The sequence below is a fragment of the Strongylocentrotus purpuratus genome, unplaced genomic scaffold (genome assembly GCF_000002235.5).
Source record: "Strongylocentrotus purpuratus isolate Spur 01 unplaced genomic scaffold, Spur_5.0 spur5_scaffold_10, whole genome shotgun sequence".
Taxonomy (NCBI): Eukaryota; Metazoa; Echinodermata; class Echinoidea; order Camarodonta; family Strongylocentrotidae; genus Strongylocentrotus; species Strongylocentrotus purpuratus.
Genome location: NW_022145595.1, coordinates 16,697,121 through 16,721,001, shown reverse-complemented (window position 1 = coordinate 16,721,001; position 23,881 = coordinate 16,697,121). Strand labels below are relative to the sequence as shown.

The following is a 23,881-nucleotide window of genomic DNA, read 5'->3' as shown; positions in this document are numbered from 1 at the left end:
AAAGATATATAGTGATTGAGAGGGAGGGAGAGGGAAAGAGAAATAGATGAGAGAGGGAGACAACTAGAGACATGAGAGTGAAGAAAGATATATAGTGATTAAGAGGGAGGGATAGAGAAAGAGATGGAGAGAGGGGGTGGAGAGGGAAGAGAGAAATAGATGAGAGAAGGAGACAACTAGAGACATGAGAGTGAAGAAAGATATATAGCGATTGAGAGGGAGGGATAGGGAAGAGAGAAATAGATGAGAGAGGGAGACAACTAGAGACATGAGAGTGAAGAAAGATATATAGTGATTGAGAGGGAGGGATAGAGAAAGAGATGGAGAGAGAGAGAGGGGGAAAGAAAGAAATAGATGAGAGAGCGAGAGAGACAAGTATATAGAGATATTAGAGTGGAGAGAGATAAAGAGAGATACAGTGATTGATAGAGAGGGAAAGAGAAAGAGATGGAGAGGGGGGAAGTAAGAAGTAGGTGAGAATTAGAGACAACTAGAGACATGAGAGTGGAGAGAGATGAAGAGAGATATAGTGATTGAGAGCGAGAGATAGAGAAAGAGGGGGGTTGAGAGGGGGTAAAAAAAATAGATGAGAATGAGAGACAACTAGAGACATGATAGAGGAGCGAGAGAGAGAGAGGGGGGGGAGATAAATATAGATTGAGAGGGAGGGATAGAGAAATAGGTGGAGAGACGGGGAGTAAGAAGTAGGTGAGAATTAGAGACAACTAGAGACATGACAGTGGAGGGAGATAAAAAAAAAAAGAGGTATAGTGATTGAGAGGGAGAGATAGAGGAGGAGATGGAGAGAGAGGGAAAGAAAGAAATAGATGAGAGAGTGAGAGAGAAAAGCCACTCGAGTGGAAAGAGATAACAGAGAGATATATGATTGAGAGCGAGAGGTGGAGAAATAAATGGAGAGAGGGGGAAATGAGATAGATGAGATTGAGAGAGATTAACACAAGAGTGGAGAGGTGATTGAGAGGGGGGTGGAGAAAGAAAGAGAGTGCATGGGAAATAAAAAGAAGTGGGGTATCAACATGATCAAGGAGAGGAAAGCACCAAAACAAAACTTAGGAAATGAAAGAAAGGAAGACCAGGGAGCATGTCTCTGGAAGACAGAAAACTTGGCCAAGGAAAGAAAATTTAATGGTCAGTGAAGGGGGAAGAAGGAGAGACGGGTGAATAAAAAATATAGTTAACTAAACAGCATGGGTATGTATTAATTAGGAATATAATACTCCTTATACATGCACAATTAATGTCTGCCGTGAGTACATTCACTGTCGTACTTGAACCTAAAGTTGCTTCTACGTGCATTAATAAAACGAACCAAGTTAGGAAGAGCTAGGCTTATCAATATCATGATAAGCGAGTATCCCACTTCCCACTACTTGAAAAATCTTTCAACGTCATATATTTACCAACCGAATCTGCGTGGCACACAACCAGTATTCTACAAACATGACCTTTAACCTCTAAACACGGCAGCTCCTGTCACTGAAAACAGTCAAGCAAAGTACAAACGAGAACTTGACGGGAAACGATGTTTATTCTGCGAGGTTATTCAGTTAATTCTAACCTACCCGGTATATAGGACTTCCATTCAAGTGTAGATATTATTCGTTGGTATGCTATAGCCAGCCCAAAGCTTTTGAGAGGCGTATCACTATTCTTTGGCCTAAGTGTTTCAACCCTTTCAACCAAGCTGTCTGCGGTGGAATAGAAAAGACCTGGAACGTATAGTTGTTCCCTGGATTGGTCAAGCTTGATCTCTTTAGTTTATTGCGCTATACATTCACCACGACATTCACAACACCAGACCTGCCTAATAGTACGTGTTACATCAGATCGACGGTGGACTATATACTTTTCCTGGAAGACGAAGAAGAGCTTGGTCCTGGTCTTGCAACTGAAGAACCTGTTCTCGTAAGTCACCATACCAATGTTTCCATGCAGTAACTGTTTTATTTACACCTTAATATGCCACATAATTTATGCTAATGATCTCTCCGACAATGTGTGCGTGTTTATTGTTATTTCCATGTTCTGTGTTGGGCAAAATTAAACAGAAATTAACCAACGTTAAAATTCTATCAGACTATAAAAAAAGATTGGCATTGGAGTAGCATATAGAGTGAGTAAACCAAAATAAGGTATGATCCGAAAGAGCTCTCAAAAGAGAGTACATCATTTGAGAGGAGGAATGGTGCGCGATTTTGTGCGCACCTGCAGTGAGAGAATACACCCCTCTATCCCCTCCTCCATATATATATATATATATATATATATACTCCCCTTCCACACATATTGTCTTACGTTGCATAGGCCAGACCAAGGTGATAGGGCACTTTGGTCAGACAGAAACCCCGCTCCCTTCAAGTGCCTCGTTACAAATTATTTAATTAATCTGTTACGAATAATTGTATTTCAATAGTCAGAATGCGAATTGCATTCTTGACGTGTTGTTGGGTAAGAAAAAACATAATGTTTGTCCTATCTAATAAGTAACAACATCTAATGTATGCTATTTGAATTCTGACTATTGAGACACATCCATTCTTAACAAGTGAATGAATTAATTTGTAACAAGGCACTCAACAAATATTTGTGCATTAAATTTGATTACATCGCGAAAACTGTCTATTGACTCGTTGACTATCAATGGTACAATGTCAGGCACCTGAACAACGGCCTGGGAATTTACAATGCACGCTGATGCTTTTATTATTATAATAATAATTACGGTATGTTGGGCGTGTAGATTCTCTTTGTTAGAAAATCAAAGAATGAATGGATTAAAATATGTGTGAAGAATTTGTTCAGCGCTGTGTCACAGAGGTTTGAATATGTGCTATTTATATCATCTGTTTCATATTAGTTTTGTTTTCATTTGACATGGACTCATGGCTGAATGATATCATTCACAGAATATACAGTGCGTCCCAGAAAAAACGAAACCGAGAATTATCGATGTTTTATCATAACTTAATAATAGTAATTGATTAATGACATATATTTGGTAAGCTTAGATCCTCTTCTTTCATTTGTTGCAACTTTCATATGACACCTCAATCAGGAAAAATGAGCAAGGAATGACAAAGTTCTGTTTGAGGTGTCATATGAAAGGGCAGAAACTCAACTTTTTAGAAATGTGATTTTCTCTTTGAAATTCAGATACCGTCCGCCAAATGAATTTTTGGTTTCCTCTCTTCAAATTGATTATAATCACTCATGCGTGAAATATGCATTATATTATGAGTTGCATCAAAATGATCAAATGAAAGGGAAGGGTCTAAGCTTTTCAAATATGTGTCATTTAATAATTATAATTGTGATTAAGTTATGATTAAACATCGATAATTCTCGGTTTCGTTTTTTTCTGGGACGCACTGTATAGCTAACCGGCTCTTCGATAAGCATGCATGCTTTTATCGATGCACGGTCAACAAACATGCATTAGTATGCTTTCTCATCATAGGTTTGTTTGTTGAAATGAACTAGACATAAGTCTTTGTTTTCCTTTCGGAAATTCGGTTTTCACTGGTACATGTATACAATTTCAAATAACTTTAAAAGAGAGATAATCACACTCATATACAATTAGAGTAATAGTTTGTTTGTTTGATTTATTGACTGATTGTTTGGTGTGTTTATTTTTTGTTTTTTTTTAGGTTCTCATAAGAAGTCAATGAATGTTGTCCGAGTTCCCAAACAAATAAATACAGTGGATATATTATACAAATCATTATTGTGTTCTATAATGGTAGTATATCGATGCATGCAGGCGAGTATATGCAGTAAAGCTCTAGCTACCAAAGTGCTTGCAATATATTCTTGATGGTCAATACGATCAGATAAATCGTATAAGAAAGCACGGAAAGATAACCAAACAAAAAAGCATATTGGTACCCTAAGATATACTTGTGGATATTAAACAATTAAATATATCCTCTGTTTTATGAATTAATCACTATATAACATGATCTGTATACACATCTACAATTTAATTTCTATGAAATCGCAGATCAAGACTGGGTGCCATCTATAATATACATATACTACTTATGCTTAATATTTCATTGTAAGCTTTTTTATCTTGTAATCTTATTCTCAGGCATGTTGAATATCCTGACGTACGTACGTATTTGAATTCACCCTTTTTAATCTAGTCATATTTGCCTATAGTGTTTGAATAATATTAAGGTTAAATTAGGTTCAATATATAAAACATTGTACAGCTAGATTGCATACGAGATATGTTTTTATGTGGGACGAAATAACGAATGTCTGACGACTTAATCTGCATTCTGTCTAACAAAACCATTGAAAAAAATAAAAGAGTATACAATCACTGGGTATTTGCAAACAAATATGCAATAGATCTGCATGGATTATATCTCCGCCACTGTAGCTCACACGATGCGAATTAAACTGACTGCAGTTTGATTTCACGTTTTCAGAATGTAGTTGAAAGGTCGCTTAAATATAATATGTAAGTAAAAGGTCGATGTCTGGATATGCGTGTTTATATGCATGTTAAAAGTACAATCTATAATATTATAGGTACTAGTAATGACAGTGCATAGTGCAGTACACCTGTTGACTAGTATGCCATTTCCGTAAGGCCAAATAACAAAAATAACGTGTTTCTCGTCCGGACTTTTTAAAAAAAGGAGGAGGAAGGGCATTACTATTTACTATTTTGCTTTGGGGGGGGGGTATTTTTCCCAAGATGGCTGCCATGCTAAATATAGCTGGCCAAGCCTATTTATTCACATATATCGTGCTATGTGAGTAAACTGGTGCAATGTATGACAAACCAAATGATTTGTATTTACTTAGACGCTATTTAAACAAAATGTATATCAAAAGCTCGTTTTTTTTTTCCTTTGCTTTTTTTCGGGGGGGGGGGGGCTTTTTTCAAAAAAGTGAATAGCGGCGGCCAAAAAGGAGGCGGGCGGGAACGAGAACCACTTCATTTTTTGCAATTTGGCCTAATGCAAGCAAGTTTAATGCACAGATCTTTGTTTAGTGCCATATTGCTTGCCCTACCTACATGACAGTAACAACTATATTGAAATTTAATTATTCGTACCAGGAGAATGATATAATTTGTAACAAGGCACCTAACAAAGTAGTTTGCATTAGATTTGATTACATTACAAAACGGTCAATTGTGTGCATAGGCCTACGTTTTGAACAAAAACTAATGTATGCAAATCGGATTTCATCTTAGAGATGCCAATAGCAGGTGAACAATGAAATGACGTATAAAGGGAAGCATGCATGATTGAAATACGATAGTAAATTGGTCAATTGGGAAAGCAAAAATGAAAATTTAGGTCTCTTCTTCCCTCACGTGGATGGGGTGGGGATATTCCAACCATTTTCAAATAACGTTCATCAATAATAACAATGATAATGATAATAAAAACAGTTCTTACAAAGCGCTTAACACCGAAGTCTCTAAGCGCTATAACAAACAAAATACAATGATAAACAATTACATATCAAACAAAACAAAAGATTGCAAACACACCTATACAAATTACAATACATATGAAACATACATCAATGTGAACAGAGTAAGTTTATCATCAAAAGCAATTTTGAATAAATGTGTCTTAAGTCTAGACAAGTTTTGAATTGGTTGACAGTCTGACAGTTTTTGACATGTAAAGGTAGTTTGTTCCAAAGTTCAAAGGTAATATGTGTACAGTCGGCAGAGTAGAACTATGTCATGAGATAATCACGGAAATTTATTATTGATAGAGGAAAAATAATGTTTCCAAATAAGGTTTCTGCCTTTTCATATGACACCTCAATCAGGAAAAATGAGCAAGGAATGACAAAGTTCTGTTTGTTTACAGTAGCCCTTACATTTTCATAATTTTAACAAACGAATTCGTTTTCACTGGGTGCCTGCCGTGGCAAAAAGCAGAATTGACAAAAGACGTAACTCCGTTTCGTTGACAATCAGCCATGCATGAAGTCTTTCGTCTACGCCTAATTGTCAACGAAACGGAGTTAAGTCTTTTGTTAATTTCGTTTGTTGATACGGCAGGCAGCCAGTGAAAACGAATTTTTTTAATACAATTATGGAAATACAAGCACGACTTTAAGCAAACAGAACTTTGTTATTCCTAGCTCATTTTTCCTGACTGACTGAGGTGTCATATGAAAGGGCAGAAACTCAACTTTCTAGAAATGTGATTTTCTCTTTGAAATTCAGATATCGTCCGCCAAATGACTTTTTGTTTTCCTCTCTTCAAATTAATTTTAATCACTCATGCGTGAAATATGCATTATATGAGTTGCACCAAATGAAAGAGGAGGATCTAAGCTTTACAAATATGTGTCATGTATTAATTATAATTGTGGTTAAGTTATGATAAAACATCAATAATTCTCGGTTTCGTTTTTTCTGGGACGCACTGTATATAGAATTACGAAGATGGCCGAGTTCTGCGTTCGTGTACTCGCGAAGGGGAAACCCCTGTCTCGGATCGCTTCGGCAAGGGGAATCTTGGGTAATAACTATGCTGTTACGTCATCGCAATCAGTCAGACACGGGTCAGCATATTTCAAGACTATCTTTCCAGTCGACGACCAAACTATCATGAAAGAGGTAAACTCCTCCCTCCTCTGCCTCCTCATTTTCTTCTTCTTTTCCCCTCCTTTTTCTTCTTCCTTTGATATTCTCCACCGTCTTCTACTTTTTCGTCTATTTGTATATTTTCTCTTCATCTGCATCTTCTGGAGGTTCGTCTTCTTCCACTCTACTTATTTCCTCTGCACACTTCTTTTTCTTTTCTTCGCCCATTTTCTGTTTTTCTCACCTTCTCGTTCTTCTTCCCCCTTTTCTTCAAACTTACTCATTCTTCTTAGTCAGCCTCTACTCCTTGCTGTCTTTCCTCCTCCTCATCCATCTTCTTTTTTTTTGGGGGGGGGTGGGTTCGTTTTGTACATTTCTTCTTCTCCTACTGCTTCCTCTTTATGTTGTTTTTCATTGTTGTTCTCTTTCTATATTTATTTCTTCTTCTTGTTCTACTTGTTCTTCTTCTCTTTATTCTTCTTCTTCTTCTGCTGCTTCTTCTTCTTCTGCTTCTCCATCTCCTCCTCTTCTTTCTCCTCCTCCTCCCTCTTCTCCTCCTCGTTCTCGTTCTTGTTGCTCTGGTTCTTATTCTTTTTTTCTTTTTTATTTCTTCTTCTTTTTCTTCGTTTAACTTTTTTCTTTTATTCTTCCTCTGCTTCTTATTCTTCATTCTTCCTCTGCTTCTTATTCTTCATTCTTCCTCTGCTTCTTCTTCTTTATTCTTCCTCTGCTTCTTCTTCTTCTTCATTCTTCCTCTGCTTCTTATTCTTCATTCTTCCTCTGCTTCTTATTCTTCATTCTTCCTCTGCTTCTTATTCTTCATTCTTCCTCTGCTTCTTATTCTTCATTCTTCCTCTGCTTCTTATTCTTCATTCTTCCTCTGCTTCTTATTCTTTATTCTTCTTCTGCTTCTTATTCTTCATTCTTCCTCTGCTTCTTCTTCTTCATTCTTCCTCTGCTTCTTATTCTTCATTCTTCCTCTGCTTTTTCTTCTTCATTCTTCCTCTGTTTCTTATTCTTCATTCTTCCTCTGCTTCTTATTCTTCATTCTTCCTCTACTTCTTATTCTTCATTCTTCCTCTGCTTCTTATTCTTCATTCTTCCTCTGCTTCTTATTCTTCATTCTTCCTCTGCTTCTTATTCTTCATTCTTCCTCTGTTTCTTATTCTTCATTCTTCCTCTGCTTCTTCTTCTTTATTCTTCCTCTGCTTCTTATTCTTCATTCTTCCTCTGCTTCTTATTCTTCATTCTTCCTCTGCTTCTTATTCTTCATTCTTCCTCTGCTTCTTATTCTTCATTCTTCCTCTGCTTCTTCTTCTTCATTCTTCCTCTGCTTCTTATTCTTCATTCTTCCTCTGCTTCTTATTCTTTATTCTTCCTCTGCTTCTTCTTCTTCATTCTTCCTCTGCTTCTTATTCTTCATTCTTCCTCTGCTTCTTATTCTTCATTCTTCCTCTGCTTCTTATTCTTTATTCTTCCTCTGCTTCTTATTCTTCATTCTTCCTCTGCTTCTTATTCTTCATTCTTCCTCTGCTTCTTATTCTTCATTCTTCCTCTGCTTCTTATTCTTCATTCTTCATTCTTCATTCTTCCTCTGCTTCTTCTTCTTCATTCTTCCTCTGCTTCTTATTCTTCATTCTTCCTCTGCTTCTTATTCTTCATTCTTCCTCTGCTTCTTCTTCTTCATTCTTCCTCTGCTTCTTATTCTTCATTCTTCCTCTGCTTCTTATTCTTCATTCTTCCTCTGCTTCTTCTTCTTCATTCTTCCTCTGCTTCTTATTCTTCATTCTTCCTCCGCTTCTTATTCTTCATTCTTCCTCCGCTTCTTATTCTTCATTCTTCCTCTGCTTCTTATTCTTCATTCTTCCTCTGCTTCTTATTCTTCATTCTTCCTCTGCTTCTTCTTCTTCATTCTTCCTCTGCTTCTTATTCTTCATTCTTCCTCCGCTTCTTATTCTTCATTCTTCCTCCGCTTCTTATTCTTCATTCTTCCTCTGCTTCTTATTCTTCATTTTCTTCTTCAACTTCTCTCCCTCTTCATCTCCTTGCCCTTTTTTCTTCTTCATATTCTCTTAGCTTTTATCATTCTTCCTCTTCCTACTTTTCCTCCTGTCGAGTCTTATTTATCATTAGATCATTGTCTTCATTTCGTTGTTGTGATTCTGCAATAGCTTCCTTTTGTTGTCTTTTATCTAATCCGTTATAGGGCCCTGAAAGAATTCGTGTTATTCGTAAAAATGAAGAGCAACACTCGCCCACACAGCAGTACAGTGACGTCACAACAATTTACGAGGGCTTTCAAAGAGGGAAAAGAGTCTCAAGTAAGTTTGCTTTCATTCTTTCCTTCAGCTTGCTTTCGATTCTTCGTCGATGGCGTAACCATGCAACGTTACTCCCTAACCGCACCCCTCCCCTCCCCCTACCCCTGCCCCTCAATTGACGGCCCGTGACAAAATGTCATGCAAATGCAATGAGTCTACTGCTTCCACTTTCCCCTTCACTTGTTTATTTTTTCTAACCGTATAAGGGAGTGATGCAAGTATTATTTCATGTCGAGTTTTGTATCTATACTTCCATATGCATGCAATAATACTAATCCATTGTTCAAAATTAATAAAAATGGATCTGCATTTAATATTAATCTAAATTGATCGGGTAAAATCGACTAATGATACAAATTGTTTCCCATGCTTATCACGTTCTTCTCCCCCCCCCCCCTTCTATTTCACTATGTTCTCTCTTTTTTTTTCTTAGATGGCGGACAATTCCTCGGTCATCGGAGTGGGCCTGGGCAGCCGTATCAATGGATAACCTTCTCACAGGTAAACAGCTAGACAAGAAACTTGCCTCTTCACTTCATGTCTATCGAGAATCACACCTTCATATTCAGACGCCAAATTTTGCCTCAACTATTCATCACTAAATCGTGAATGTCTCGGGGAAACAAAAATTGTCTCTTGGTGAAAACTTTGTCAAACGAAAAAATAAAAGTTTTTTTAAAAGAAGCAAAATGATTAAACAAACGATGCAGAAAGAGAGAAAAGGGTTAATATAAAGATCATGTAATTACTATAAGGTAAGGTAAGGTATTTGTTCATCAACATATTGCAACAAAGGGCTAAATTGCATGCATGATTCACAAATATTCGATTAAAAACATCACGTTTACAGTTCGTTATTTAACAATAATTCAAATCATTAAAAAAAGTCATTTTACTTCATAAAAATATTAGGAGCAGGTGGATATGAAAACAAATTTGAATGAGTACCATAATATTGAAATATATAAATACTTTTGACCTTCAGATAGTATACAAATATACCAATACTTCGACAACATTATAGTAATCTTGTTATATTGATGTTTTCGTTTCTCTTAATGCTGTAACCAAACAATATGGTTGACAATGTTTTGTTTTACAGGTGGAAGAGAGAGCTCGCTTGTTTGGTTCAGGGTTGGTATCTTTGGGCCACGCCCCTGGTAGTGAGACGTTTATTGGTATCTTCTCCCAGAGCAGACCTGAGGTAACTACATATACCACTGATACCCTCCCCAATTTTCGGAAAAAACAAAATTCTACATCCGCACACATGAAGAATATGACAGTCTGATATAGACCATTTCAAATGGAGTTGAGAACAAATACGTTTGCCGAAATGTTTCAACATTAAAAGATTCTCAGAAATCATAGATATTAGAATTTGAGAATTTGAGGGAGGTAATTGATGCATGTAAGAAAGTGCTCGTCTGTTTGGTTCAGGTTGGTATATCTGGGCTACACAACCAGTAGTGAGACGTGTATTGGAATCTTCTCACAGAGTACACATGAGGTAAGGATACGCCAGTTGATAGGGGTCATTTCACTATATTGACTTGAATACGGGGGTGTCAGATCGAATTTGTCTAAGAGTTAGCCGAACATTTTCTAACAAGAGAGAAAAACAGGGGGGGGGTCTAAGCATTCGAAATTTGCGGAAGGGAATTTTAAAAAAAGTTCCTCCTTTTTGTTTAATATAATTATTTTGAGGCACATGCATGTAATTATTAATAACTTAGTAGATTCTAAATTTTGCCTTAAGAAATTCACCTGAAAGTGAGAGATTCATTAATGCAAAATGCGGGTTTAGCTTTTTTTAACCTTCACCTTCGAAAAAGTGCTTTTAATATTACACAATTAAAATGAAATTGTCATCTGCCTTTTCCCCTGTAGTGGACCATCCTGGACTTTGCGTGTATATGTTATTCCATGGTCTCTGTACCTCTATACACGAGTCTGGGAAAGGACGCACTCAAACATATAGCAAAACAAAGTGAGTCACCGTTGCTCTCGATATAATTATTTCTATTGTGGCAACCAATTTTGTGATATCTGTTTACCAGCTAATATGTTGAAATTTGCCGACCTGACTAACTATGTAGTCCATGCATCTTAGCCATGTATCCTAATTTCCTAAATGATTAGTATGTCATAGTTATATAGACTGAGCGAAATAGGGATAAGGCGATCGGGTTGTTTGGATAAGAGGAGGAGGAAGGGGAAATACAAACTTTAATATTTGACGCAAAGACAGATGAATTAGTAGCACGTCCTAATAAGAAGCTGCGGTAATTTTACAATTAAGTTTGCGAAAGTTAACTTACATCCTTGAAAAATTAAAACCAAGTACATAAAAAAACGTAGGACTATAATGAAATATATTCAATTGATGATGATAAACAATCTGAGACAACTATCCACTTGATATATCGCTGTCTCACACTTATCCCCGAATTGGCGAAAGGCATTTGAAAATTTCAATCGATTTTGTGACGAGCAAAGTGTCCCAAATTTATTCCCAAGTTTTCTAATCATTATTCTGTTTTTCAACCAGCCAATATGTCGGTACTGGTTTGTGACGTCCTGACCAAAGCGGAATCTCTGTTGGAAGATGCAGCTGATATACCTCATTTAAAGACCATAGTGGTCATAGATCTACCTCGTGAAGGCGCGGAAGAAACCAAACGCAGATTCGATGCGGTGGGACTTAGGCTTTTGTCCTATGATGACGTCATCGAAGTAGGAACATCTAATCCTTGTGATCTAGTGGTACGTTTCTGAAGTAGGAATGTTTAATTTCCCTTCTTTTTTTCTCTTTTTTTCTCTTTTTTTCTTCTCTTTTTTGTTAGTTTGTTGTTGTTGGTCGTTATGAAAGAATCAACACATACCTGAAACTAGGGACCCGTTAACATTTGCGATTATACTCGCAACTATGTACATGACTATGTACATCAGAGATAGGAGACTGCAAACTTGCGATTGATTGGAGGACTTCTCTTTATAAGACGGGGACAGGGAAGAAGATTCTAAAACTCAATTGTATACTATTTCGATTAAGAAAGATGAAAGAAGTTATAAATAGAATGCGCTGATGTCTATCGAGAATAAAGAAGAGTATCATTATTAGAGAAGTTTGCAAGGAGGAAAATGGATTGGTAAAGGAGGAGGGGAAATTTCAAGAGATTCATTGTGTGTTTCATTGTTTGTAAATCAAATATTTTAAAGTTGATCTACTAGAAATAAAATTATGCAAGTCTATGAGACATAAAGCAAAAATAAAGGAAATAAGAGCGACTGAAAAGAAAATAATGAGATCAAAATGGAAAATGAATGTAATAGACCATAATCTCATGATAGTAAATTGAAAGAACACGGATAAAGAGGGGACTCGATCAAATAAATTGTAAAAAGGTCATTCCACAATATTCCTATATAATGGTTCGTTCACTTGATTGACAACCGAAAGGTTGAAGGTTCGAATCCCTGTCCGGCACCCCACCCGGCAGCGATGTCCTTTGACAAGTTTATATCCACATTTGCCACTCCCCACCCTGGTGTAATTTGGTATAAATATTTATTTCTCTGTTCAGGTACCGAAGCCGACAGATCTGAATACGATTGTGTACACAAGCGGAACGACTGGTAAGAAAATGGAAGAGAGAGGGGCATCGTTAGAAAGTGGTTTCCCTTCTTTACAATTCCTATCACAAGGTTATAGATTCTTTGTTTAATATTCTCTATATTAACTCATTTCATATCACCACTAAGAAAGTGAAATTCGCAGAAGAAAAAAAAATAGGAAGAAAATCTTTTTAACTGAACAACTACCTCGGACAACTGCCCCTTAAAATCAACACTAAAACCCTGAAAAAATGGCTCGAGCTAATGAATTATTTGGTTTTTAACTGTTTTATCTGTTATTCTTTTAGGAACACCTAAAGGGGTCCCACTCACACAAAGTCATCATATTGTGAACCACGCATACGTCCACTCTACCTTTGACGTAAGTAATCATGAGAGGTGTGGTGTACAACTGTCAAAGTTTAAACATTCAAATCGGGAGATGTGAAGGTCATGGGTTCAAGCCCCGCCAAGGGACCAGTCTCCTTTTGCAAAAAGTTTCACTGCCCAGGTGTTTAGGGGGGTAGTGGGAGAGAATTTCTTGGATAGTGTGAGCATGAAAATCAGTAGCCTTTCTAAAGATGGGTGATATTGGAGCGCCCTGTGTGGTTGATATACAGTTATCAACTAAATTATTTCAGTCGCAACTCTTTACAGACCTGGGTCCCGTCATATTAAGAGTTGATATTAATCGCAACTTACTTACGATTGATATATATCGTAATAATGTTCCATCAGAGATAGGGAACTGCAAACTTACGATTGATTAGGATAAATGCCAACCAAATATGTAGCCTATTATACAGTTATTGACTGGCAGGGGGTGTAATATAACATTGTTTGGACCGCTGAAGGGAGTTATATTTCTCAAGTGGTTATATTTTCCCGAAGCGCGCAGCGCTGAGGGAAAATATGGTCACGAGGGAAAATATAACTCCCTTCAGGTCCAAAGAATGTTATATACCCCCTGCCAGTCAATAACTGTTATATTAGATAGCCTTGTTTTTTTTTTTTTGTGGGGGGGGGGGTCCATATTTTTTTTGGCCCGAAATTTTTTTATTTTTTTTTCGGGGACAATCAAAATTACGGAAAAATAATTTGTCGAGATTACCTTAAAAAAAAAAAAAAAAATTGGGGTAAAAAAAAAAAAAAAAAAAAAAAAAAAAAAAAAAAATCTTACCCAAAAAAGCATTTTTCGGGAAACAAAAAAAATTATTAAAAAAAAAATTTACCCAAAAAAGCATTTTTTGGGGAAAAAAAAATTTCTAGGGAAAAAAAAATTCATGAAAAAAAAATATTGAAAAAATAAAATGGCCCTCGATAATGGTGTAATGTATGTAGTTAGTGACATACAGTCCTCACGAGGGCGACATGCATTGATTAAAAATATATTCATTTCACCAGCCGGTATAATATAACACTGAAAAGTGACCGGCCAGGAAAATATAACAATTTGGATCCTCGCAATTGATATCACGTGACGAGCTCTGGACCAATCACATCTCGGTATCTGTCTAAGCTATCTAATATATGTAATTAGTTGACAACTAGCTTGGTAAAGTTTTTTGAATATTGGATTATGGGCCCAGGACTCCTTGGTCCCTTTTATAATTGAGTCTCGTTTTTCTTTCAGGTTCCTTCCTTTGGTAGTCCAGATGATATCCATATAAGCTATCTACCTCTAGCCCACGTTTTCGAAAGGGGTAACATGGTAAGTGATACTAAATCATCAAGATATCCGTGGTTATAATCAATGGCGTAGCGTGCTCCCAAACACCGAGGGGGTACCGACCATGATTGGGGGCACCAACCATCATGGGGGTACCGGTATCATTCAGTATTAAATATATATGTTCAACTAGATGCTTAAAGGGATTTTTATAACTTCCATGTTTTCAAAAGAAATGAATATCATTATGAAGTTGACAATCTATGCGCAAGAAGAATATTTATTTATTTTGTTTATTAGTTTGTCGATATTGGTGAATTTATTGGATTCTTTTATAAAATGTTGAACAATGCAACTATGTAATTTTTGCTAAATATATTACTCATTGCGGATATAGTATCGAAAATAATATCGCTAGTGACATTCTTTTGTATCGCTGACCATACATTGCGAGACAAACGAATGTCACTAGCGATATTATTTTCGATATGTAGTTTTTGTTTGTATCAGTCTTTGAAATGTTTTTACAAGGAATTTTCTTTTAAAATGCCGAAAATGAATAAGAAAAAACACGGTCGTCTGGTCAACTGTTGTGGTTGGGCATTCTGTAGTTTTTCCTAACATTGACGCTGTTTTATTTCCTATAGTACCACGGAATGATACAAGGTTTTCAGGCTGGCTTTTTCCAAGGCGATCCCTTACTTCTGCTTGACGACCTTCAGACATTAAAACCTACCGTCTTTTTCGGTGTTCCCAGGATCTTCAATCGAATACATCACCAGGTATGTAACACGTCGAACGCAATAAGGACCAGCGAAGTCGCCTCCATTGAAAATTCCAGTTAATATGACTTACAATTTTTTCAGTTGCATTTTCAAAACTGTCAGAATTTCATTTCGTCTCTAATATTCTCGACAACCTAGAAGATATCTAAATTACACGGCTTTCTATTGTGGCATTCCAAGTAATAACAAAAACTAAAGACAAGATGAGCTGTATCTTTACCTTGATATTCAAAACCTCACAAATTCAAATAAGCAGTTTACATATTTTCCAGATTTTCCCCTATGAGTTGAGATATAAATTTCATTACTCGTAACATCTCTTCGTTGTGTCTAACGTTTATTGTTGTCGTTGTTGCTTTTTCCTCCCTCCGTCTCCCTTATACGCTTAGTTCAGTCGTATAATTATTTTTAATTGTCCTATTTCATGGATAATTTTATCAAATTCAATTAATATTAGGCCTATACATTTGCGTTTTTCCTATTTTGCAATTTTTTTCTCCATTACCTTGTCCAGGTGACGTTAGGAGTAGCCAATAGCAGTCCAGTGAAACGTTTCATCTTCAATTTGGCTTATCAACAGAAGCTGAAAAACCTTCAAAAGTAATGCTTTTTCTTTTTCATAATGCAGTTAAGGTCATTTTAATTTGCAAAAAAAAGATGTGATGCCATTTTTCTTTTCGTAATTATATTTCAACCGCTGTGTTTTCCCAATTTGTTGAAGCAACTGCAATCAATATGATTGTATATAACATGAGGGTGTGAAATAGTGTTATTCTTACCAAAGATTTTTAAAATATCAGAAAGATACTAGATATGAGCTGTATTTTTTAGTCTATGTGATCACACCAATATGCGTATTTTATCAAATTTTAATTTAAGTAAAAACAATCAATTTTAACCAAAAAAATGAATTCAAAAGACAATTCCTTACATGCCCGTGAGATCCAAAATGTCTGCTAATTTGTGATTGGTTTGTATGTTCTTTTTCACAAATAACTTGATTAGATTTATTATACAATTTCTTCTTCTTCCTCTTCCTCTCTTTCTTCTTCTTCCTCTTCCTCTCTTTCTTCGATTTTCCTTCTTCAATCATCTTCTTCTTCTACTACTTATACTAAAACTACTTTTTCTTCTTTTCTCAGAGGTATCGTGTCAAATGACACAATCTGGGACAAAGTAGTATTTAAGAAGATCCAGGTAAGAATTCAAATGATATTTTCAAGAGTGAAAGGTGTATTACAGTGATTTTGACTATGTGCAAGTAAGCATTGCTTTCAGATACAAAATACAGTAACAAAAAATATTTTAACATTGAAATAAAAAGTGAATGGGTCTAATTCATCTAAATGGCAGTATGTTCTTGAAATTGTAGCCATAATTTTGTAATGATATTTATTTTACGTGGTTATACAATTAACACAATGCTCCGGGCTTTACCTTGTCAGATGTAGGGTTATGGTTAGGGTTACTAATGGGTTTTAAGTTAGGGTTAAGTTAAGTTAAAGAATCAAATGATTATTTATGTACATACAGAGCTACTAAATCGAACATAAATAATAAACCGCTCGTCAATATGAGATAAATTTGCAAAGTTTATGAAGATCATTAAGATATTCAGTCTTACATGAATCTATTAACTATTCATTTAATTTTAATTTTTCTTTTCAAGGATATCTTTGGCGGAAGGATACGCTTTTTGTTTTCTGGTGCAGCTCCCATCTCGGCGGAAGTTGCTACGTTCTATCGAATCACAGTGGGATGTCCGGTACGTTTGAATTTTGAAAAAATATTTCGTACAAACTATTAAACATTTGAAATAACCTAATTCGATATAGAGGGGAGAAAGACAGTGGTAAAGGCAAAGAAGAATAGAGAAAGAGGGGAGACAAGTTTGAATTATAACGTTACAAACAACGCGAATATCATTATAGATTTTGTGGTATTAAAGTGAAGGGGATTTTGCCCTCCTATAACACGTTGTATTCTTCCTTTTGGCAAAAGCGTCTTTCAAACTTGATGTTACAATCTTCTTCTTTTTTCTGTACCTGCTACTAATTTCGCTTTAGACAGGTTTTTATCCAAATCCATTGCCAGTTGTAGACGATGCGTTATTTCAAGTGCGCTATTACCTGGGCTAATTAACTGTGAATACGATTACCTTATCCGCCTGTATAGGCGCACTGCCTATTTTGCAATGTTCCTAATTGGACGCTTTCATCCCCACACGGTGCGTCAAAGACCGAGACAATCGGTGACGCAGTCCTACGTCACGAGACAATCGGTGACGCAGTCCTACGTCACGAAACAATCGGTGACGCAGTTCTCCGTCAGGCAAGAAGACGCCTCATGTGCAAGAGGCATCCTCCGTGGCATGTTGTACCGACACATTTCTCTCCCTTTTATTTTTCACAGTTTTTCGAGGGTTATGGACAAACAGAAACCACCAGCGTCATCAGTCACTCAGTCGACATCGACATGACGTCAGGTCACGTGGGTGTGCCGGGAGGTGACATGGAGGTCAAACTGATCGACGTCCCCGATCTCGACTACCACGCCAAAGACGATCAGGGCGAGGTGAAAGATTTTTCGTTCAATCACTTAATTTATTTATTTTGTTGCAAGGTGTGGGTTGTGTCATTCAGTATGCTGCCCAAAAGCTATCAAAATAATGTCTCATACAATTTGCCATAAATAAAAAAAGATTTCTTCCTAATTAGTCGATAAACTCATTGACATTTTCTTGCAGGTTTCCTTACTTATTACGGTTTTTTTTTCTTCACTTTTCAATAGGGGTAACAGTTTAGACTTGTGCGCTGTTAGAACTGTTTTATTATTGATCAGTCCTATATCTTATTTTAAAGCCCCATCGCACTAGTTTGGCCAGGAGGGATTAGACCTCCCTGTGGTTATCTCATCAAATAAGCTCTCAATTAACATAAGAAAAAGAGGATCATGTGGGACCAATGGTCACCAATTAGGCATTGTTTGCTATATAGAGGGCGCAAGTAGCTATAAATAGTGCAGTGGGGCTTTGAAACAACTTTACTTGTTCCAGATGTTATGACGTTTAATAAAAGACTCTTAGTTGTTAGAATACTCCTCACGGAGTGGAGATGGCGAACATGTTTGCTTTTATTTTTCGTCTTTATCGCCATCAATGCCTCTTTGTAAGTTTCAATTTCAAATGACAGGTTGAAATATTGAATATTTCTTGTCCCATCTCACTCTTTATCTTAGATATGTGTCCGTGGAAAGAATGTATTCACAGGGTATTACAAGGATCCTGAGAAAACAAAAGAAGCACTAGACGAGGATGGATGGCTGCATACGGGTGATATAGGCCGATGGAATAAAGTAAGCCGCTAAAATTGAAAGTTTTATTCAGAATATCCAGATAGTTTTAAATTTACCAAAGGCTCGTTAAGATATTGGCGGCTAAACCGCGGCGGTTTTTGTTATAATGACGTAAAGTTTAATACGCGTCACACAAAGACAAGATTATTTTTGCAGTGTCTTACCGCGTTCTATCTGATGATTTTATCAATCTAAAATCGTCATACTAGTATACTGCATCTGAAAAACTCTTTCGAGCAACATAATTCTTCATATATGTGGTTTGGAATAGAGAATTCAATCATTTTGTATGTGTTTTGTTCTTTATTTTGTTTTATAATGTAATAGAACTTTTACTTATTTAAACAATTAAAGTCTAGTACTTGGTTCTGGTCATTTTAGTTAACTTGATTACTGCATCATATATATCGAAAAGACATTCTTGATTACAGTTCTCGTGAACGCTGATACTTCAAAAATAAATATTGTTCTCAAATCCCAGGAAAAAATCCAATTAATCATAAATTCATAATATAATTATGTTTCCCACATAACTGTTAAGAGAAAACGGTACATAATTAAAGCATCTTTAGTCGGTAGATTTACCAATAATGATGAGTTACAGTCATAAGTTTTTATTATCCTAAATAATGCTTCTTTTCTTTGCTACCTATCGCACGCTTTAGAACGGCACGCTCTCGGTCATTGATCGTAAGAAGCAGATCCTGAAATTGGCACAGGGTCTCTACGTGGCGCCAGAAAAGATCGAAAATCTATACACCAGGCTGCCGCTCCTCATGCAAATCTACGTCTATGGTGACAGTATGAGAGTGAGTATTATTTTATTTATCTAAAAAAACAGGCCCGTCATTCGTTTACGCATATAATTTCATAGAATAATATGATGATAGCATTGGTCACCAACCAAAAGTATCAATACGAATTATTTACAAATCTATGAAATGTTTTGTTTTTTAATATATAATATTATTATTATTTATTTGGCCATAAAAATCAGAAATTCACAGTATATATACAAAGTCAACATAGTACATTTCAATAAAATCATCTTTTTAATAGAGAAAGAGTAGCAAATGAGAAGCAAGGAGAAGAGGAAAGAAATGGCAAAGCTTTACTGTTGCCCAGAGGCATGCGAGCCCTCATAGAGATATTCGATATTTACATTAGCAGAATCTGAATAGTTCAACGATGATTACTATCTCGAGTATCATCTTGATAAAGCCTTATTATATTCATTTAGTTTGTGACTTTGTTTGTTTTCTTGTTTGTTTTAGCTTATAGATTATATTTTAATTTTACCCCCCCCCCCCTCCCCACTCTATCCGTCATCCCCCTTCCCACCCTCTCTTCTTCACCCACCCCCCCCCCTCTCTCTCTCTCCTTCTCTCTCTCCTTCTCTCTCTCTCTCTTTCTCTTTCTCTCTCTCTTTCCCTCTCTCATGATTATTTAAAATCATGTAAGTTTACTTTTTTTTTTCTGGACAGGATTTTATCGTAGGAATAGTGGTTCCCGATCCACAAGAGATAGAGAAAGTAGCTAAATCTGTCGGAGTTACTGGATCGTTTGAAGAACTGTGTCAAAACAAGGTAGGCCTTAATGATGTTGATAATGATAACAATAATAATGATAATGATGATAATATTAATAATAATAATAATAATAATGACGATAATAATAATAATAATAATAATGCTAATAATATTAATAGAAACAGTTGTGAAAATAATAATTATAATAATAGTAATGATAATGATGACAATAATGACCATTTTACCTTTAAAAATTACTAATCTTTTTTCTTCATTTTTGTCAATCTAATAACAGAAAGAGGTCATTAGTTTGTTTGAAAGCCAAAGACACTAAACTAAAATGTATGATAGATATGAAAGCTCCATAAAAGGTCAGCTGTACTCCTAATAATCATTGCTCAAGAAATCAAACAAATTTGAATTTGGCGTCTTGTTATCTTCATTTGTATCTCTGCAAACTATGTCCCGAATCAGTATTTGGTATGTTACAATACTCTCTAAAAACAATAGGAAAACGATTGACAAACATTTGTTTTTGTCGGTTATATGCAGAATGATATTGTCTGCTATTATTAGCAAAAAAGAAATTCACTGAGTAGAATGCAATACAATGCTCGAACGAGCATATTAAATACTTATGTGCACTTTCTAAACGTCAGATCATTTTTCAGGTATCTTTAGTTTCATTTTCGTTCATAATGAAAGTATCGAAAATGTTTTCCTATTCTCATTTTGTAGAAAGTGACAGAAGAAGTCTTGAAAGTACTTCAGCAACACGGGAAGGCAGAAGGACTTCAGGGCTTTGAGCAGGTACAAACCTACTCTCTTTGTTTCTCTTTGAATTAAATCTCTGCAAAACGAGGTCAATGCTGGAAAAATGTTGATTTAGAAACTGGCAACATATACCTTGTATTAACACAAACCAGAAATTCATTGTTTCACACGTCAGATTTCTCTCGGAGAAAATATATTTCTATTAAGGGCATTAGGATGGGCAATCTCAAACACGATGAAAATTATTTGGTAGTTGAGATGTTCCTGGTTTGGTGGTGATTTGGTGCTATCAGAATGGTGGTCTTCGTGGTGCTGTTGGTGCTTTAGTGATTTTGTTTGTGAGGTGGTGGTGGCGATGGTGGTGGTGGTGATGATGATGGTGGTAGTGATGGTGCTGGTGGTGATGATGATGGAGGTGGTGATGGTGGTGGTGGTGATGGCGTTGGTGGTGGTGTTACTGATGATGGCGATGGTGGTGGTGGTAGTAGTGGTGGTGGTGATGGTGATGGTAGTAGTAGTGGTGTGGCGCTGGTTGTGATGGGGGTATTGGTGATGAAGGTGATGATGTCGATTGTGGTGATAGTAGTTGTAATGTTGCTTGTTCTGTTAGCAATAGCGATGGTGATAGCGATAGTGGTGACGGCAGTCGTTCATGGTGCGGCATGCGTTATCTGTAATGATGTTGATGGTGTTGATGGTGGTGGTGGTAGTATTGGTGGTGCTGGTGGTGCTGGTGGTGGTGGTGGTATCAGACGTGATATATATATAGCCTTGATAAGACATGCTTGTGTTTCTTTAGATGGTTATTCCAATAAATTCTAATTCTTTCCCGAAACAGGTACAAGCAATAAGTCTCAACCCCGAGCCGTTTAGCGAACAGAACGGCCTGTTGACGCCAACGCTCAAGTCGAAACGAACGGAGATGCAAAAGGCATTCCAGGAACAACTCGACGAACTCTACGCGACGACAGACACAACGTCATAGCCCAATTAAACAATCTCTCATTATAATCAGTTTCAATAAATATGTTCAGTTTTCCAATCTGATTGCTGTTACCATAGATAAGCTCAATCAATATCTCTTCTCTGGTTGGGGTGTAAGTTCAGCTAATTCAGCAAGTGTTCGTTGTCAGTTTGTCCTCGAATTGTGTAAAAATATGGGCAAATTCACTTGTAATTGAACACGAGGCATTCCATTCTGTTGTTCAAAATGAAGGATCAAACTGTTTTGCTTGGAGGAAGTGGTTTATCAGCATTCCGGAATTTCTCTTACAGTTCATTATGTCCATGAAATTTTAGTCTTGAAAGATTCACAAAATATACATTCCTATCCGGGCAACTCGATTGACAAATATTTAGTAATGTCAGAACTTTATAAATCCTCCCCACGCCTTGTACGCTTATGGCCCAAGGTGAAATTGCAATCAATACAATGCCGATGTATCATGATATCCATCATTCTGAAAATGCATTTCATCAAACTGAAATTTAAAAACTGAAATTTTGTTACAATTAACTCTGTGATCACTTTTCAATGTTTGAGTGCAATTTCATAAAAAAAAGTAGAAAATTTAGCAAGTTTACACTGTATTGACATAACGTTTCCATATTTTTGTCACAAATTTTCATAAACAACTATCATCACCGTTCACGGGTACTTAATCTTTTCAAATTGTGTAAATTAGCAGGTCATATCTGTTTTTTCTCTCTTATATTTTAGCATGTATTAATGTCAAAGGTCAAGCAAATATTTTTGCTCATTTCTGTTTCTTTCAATGTAAAAAAGATGAATATATTTATCATAGTAAAGATGGTGTAGATAAAGCATATGAAATTATTGTTATTATTGTTAGCACAGTGTCATTATGTAAATTACTAAGAACTTTATTCTAAATGTATTTCGATAGTTACATGACGGGTTATTCTACGAAAAGAAGTTAATAAACAACTAATTGTTTTCTGTAATGGGTCCCAGTTATCAATGATATTGTTTTGTCTTATATTGCTGCACATTATGCTTGTAAATGTGATTTTGTAGATACCAAACAAAATTACTTATTTCTTTGTTGTGGTATTTATAGAATTATTGCTCACGTCTTCCTGATTGCCGTGTCGAGAATGAGCAAGAGGCGATCCGAATTCCTCAAATATTATTCATATGAAAACTTTCATTAGTTGAATCTAGTTTTTGACGACTAAAAGCTGATTAGAATAAATTTATATTTATTTCTTGCTTACGTTGAGGAATTAAAGATCACATTCCAGTATTGACCAGGCTCTTTCGCGGTTTATCTCTTGCATATTGGCTACATCTACATGCAAACTATTTGCATTTACTTTAACATTTTGTGATCTTAATAAAAAAGATGGACTATTCTGAAGGAAAGTACTTGTTATACATTTTTTAAAATAATTATGTGCCCTCCTGAAACAAATTTTATTCCCAAGGGGGAGTTTTATAGACGACATGAACTTATTATTTCCAGCGTGATATTCACCTTTTGAAAAACTGTAATGTAGATTTTAATTTTGGGTGAACAACTACGCGGGTAATGATCATACTATTTCAAAATATTGTGTAAAGCGTTCAGAATTTTGTTACAAAGCAATCGAAATATATTCAATGCTATTTTATGATGAAATAAACGTTATGAATCTTTTAACGAATTTCAATGAATTACATCTTGTTTTCATTGATTAAATATGAACTTCTAATAACACCAAGTTCAAGTATTTGAATTGTATGCATTCTTCTTATAAACAAAATGTAATTGTTGACGACTCGTAAGGTTGCTACAGGCTTGACGGCATACCAGCGACTAATGTAGACAACATGCATGTATTCCAGGCAAATTAATACTATCGTGACAGATAATTTTAATTGCTTATCACAAAGATGGTTCTGTGAAATGCAGCCCATGTCTTGAAATGAATCCTATATGCATAGGCCTATCGGGAATATTCATTTTTTAAATACTTAAATATGTTCAGATTGAAAGATTTTTAAAGATGTTAAAGTCCATAACTCAAAATGTCGTAGAAATACTTTAAAAGTATTTAAGTCGGAGAAGGGATTTCTCGTAATCACGTGTGTTTCAGAGCTAAGTTTACCTATGTTTGAACTCACTTCATCACCCCCCCCCCCAATCTCTCTCTCTCTCTCTCTCTCTCTCTCTCTCTCTCTCTCTCTCCTGCCTGTCTCTCTCCTGTTTGTCTCTCTCTGTCTGTCTCCCAAC

General features: G+C 36.0%; 1 protein-coding gene across 1 annotated transcript; it reads left to right on the top strand.

Moving 5' to 3' along the window:
* Positions 1–1,437: 1,437 nt before the first annotated feature.
* On the top strand, positions 1,438–21,884 carry LOC587387 (long-chain-fatty-acid--CoA ligase 5). The gene is made up of 20 exons (XM_011679374.2): positions 1,438–1,926; positions 6,445–6,628; positions 8,802–8,916; positions 9,350–9,417; positions 10,019–10,120; positions 10,807–10,906; positions 11,468–11,682; positions 12,504–12,555; positions 12,843–12,916; positions 14,168–14,245; positions 14,851–14,985; positions 15,503–15,588; positions 16,131–16,185; positions 16,658–16,753; positions 17,401–17,562; positions 18,226–18,342; positions 19,008–19,151; positions 19,827–19,928; positions 20,610–20,681; positions 21,484–21,884. Exons 2-20 carry the CDS (start codon positions 6,455–6,457, stop codon positions 21,628–21,630), a joined length of 2,094 nt encoding a protein of 697 aa, XP_011677676.2. The 5' UTR covers positions 1,438–1,926; positions 6,445–6,454; the 3' UTR covers positions 21,631–21,884.
* The last annotated feature ends 1,997 nt before the right edge of the window (positions 21,885–23,881 follow it).

What these genes read in the sequence shown, in the direction of transcription:
- LOC587387 (XM_011679374.2), top strand. Translation starts at nt 6,455, where the DNA reads ATGGCCGAGTTCTGCGTTCGTGTACTCGCGAAGGGGAAACCCCTGTCT. An exon ending in TTTTCGAAAGGGGTAACATG is followed by an intron (nt 14,246 to 14,850) that starts GTAAGTGATACT and finishes TATTTCCTATAG; the next exon opens with TACCACGGAATGATACAAGG. An exon ending in ATATAGGCCGATGGAATAAA is followed by an intron (nt 18,343 to 19,007) that starts GTAAGCCGCTAA and finishes CGCACGCTTTAG; the next exon opens with AACGGCACGCTCTCGGTCAT.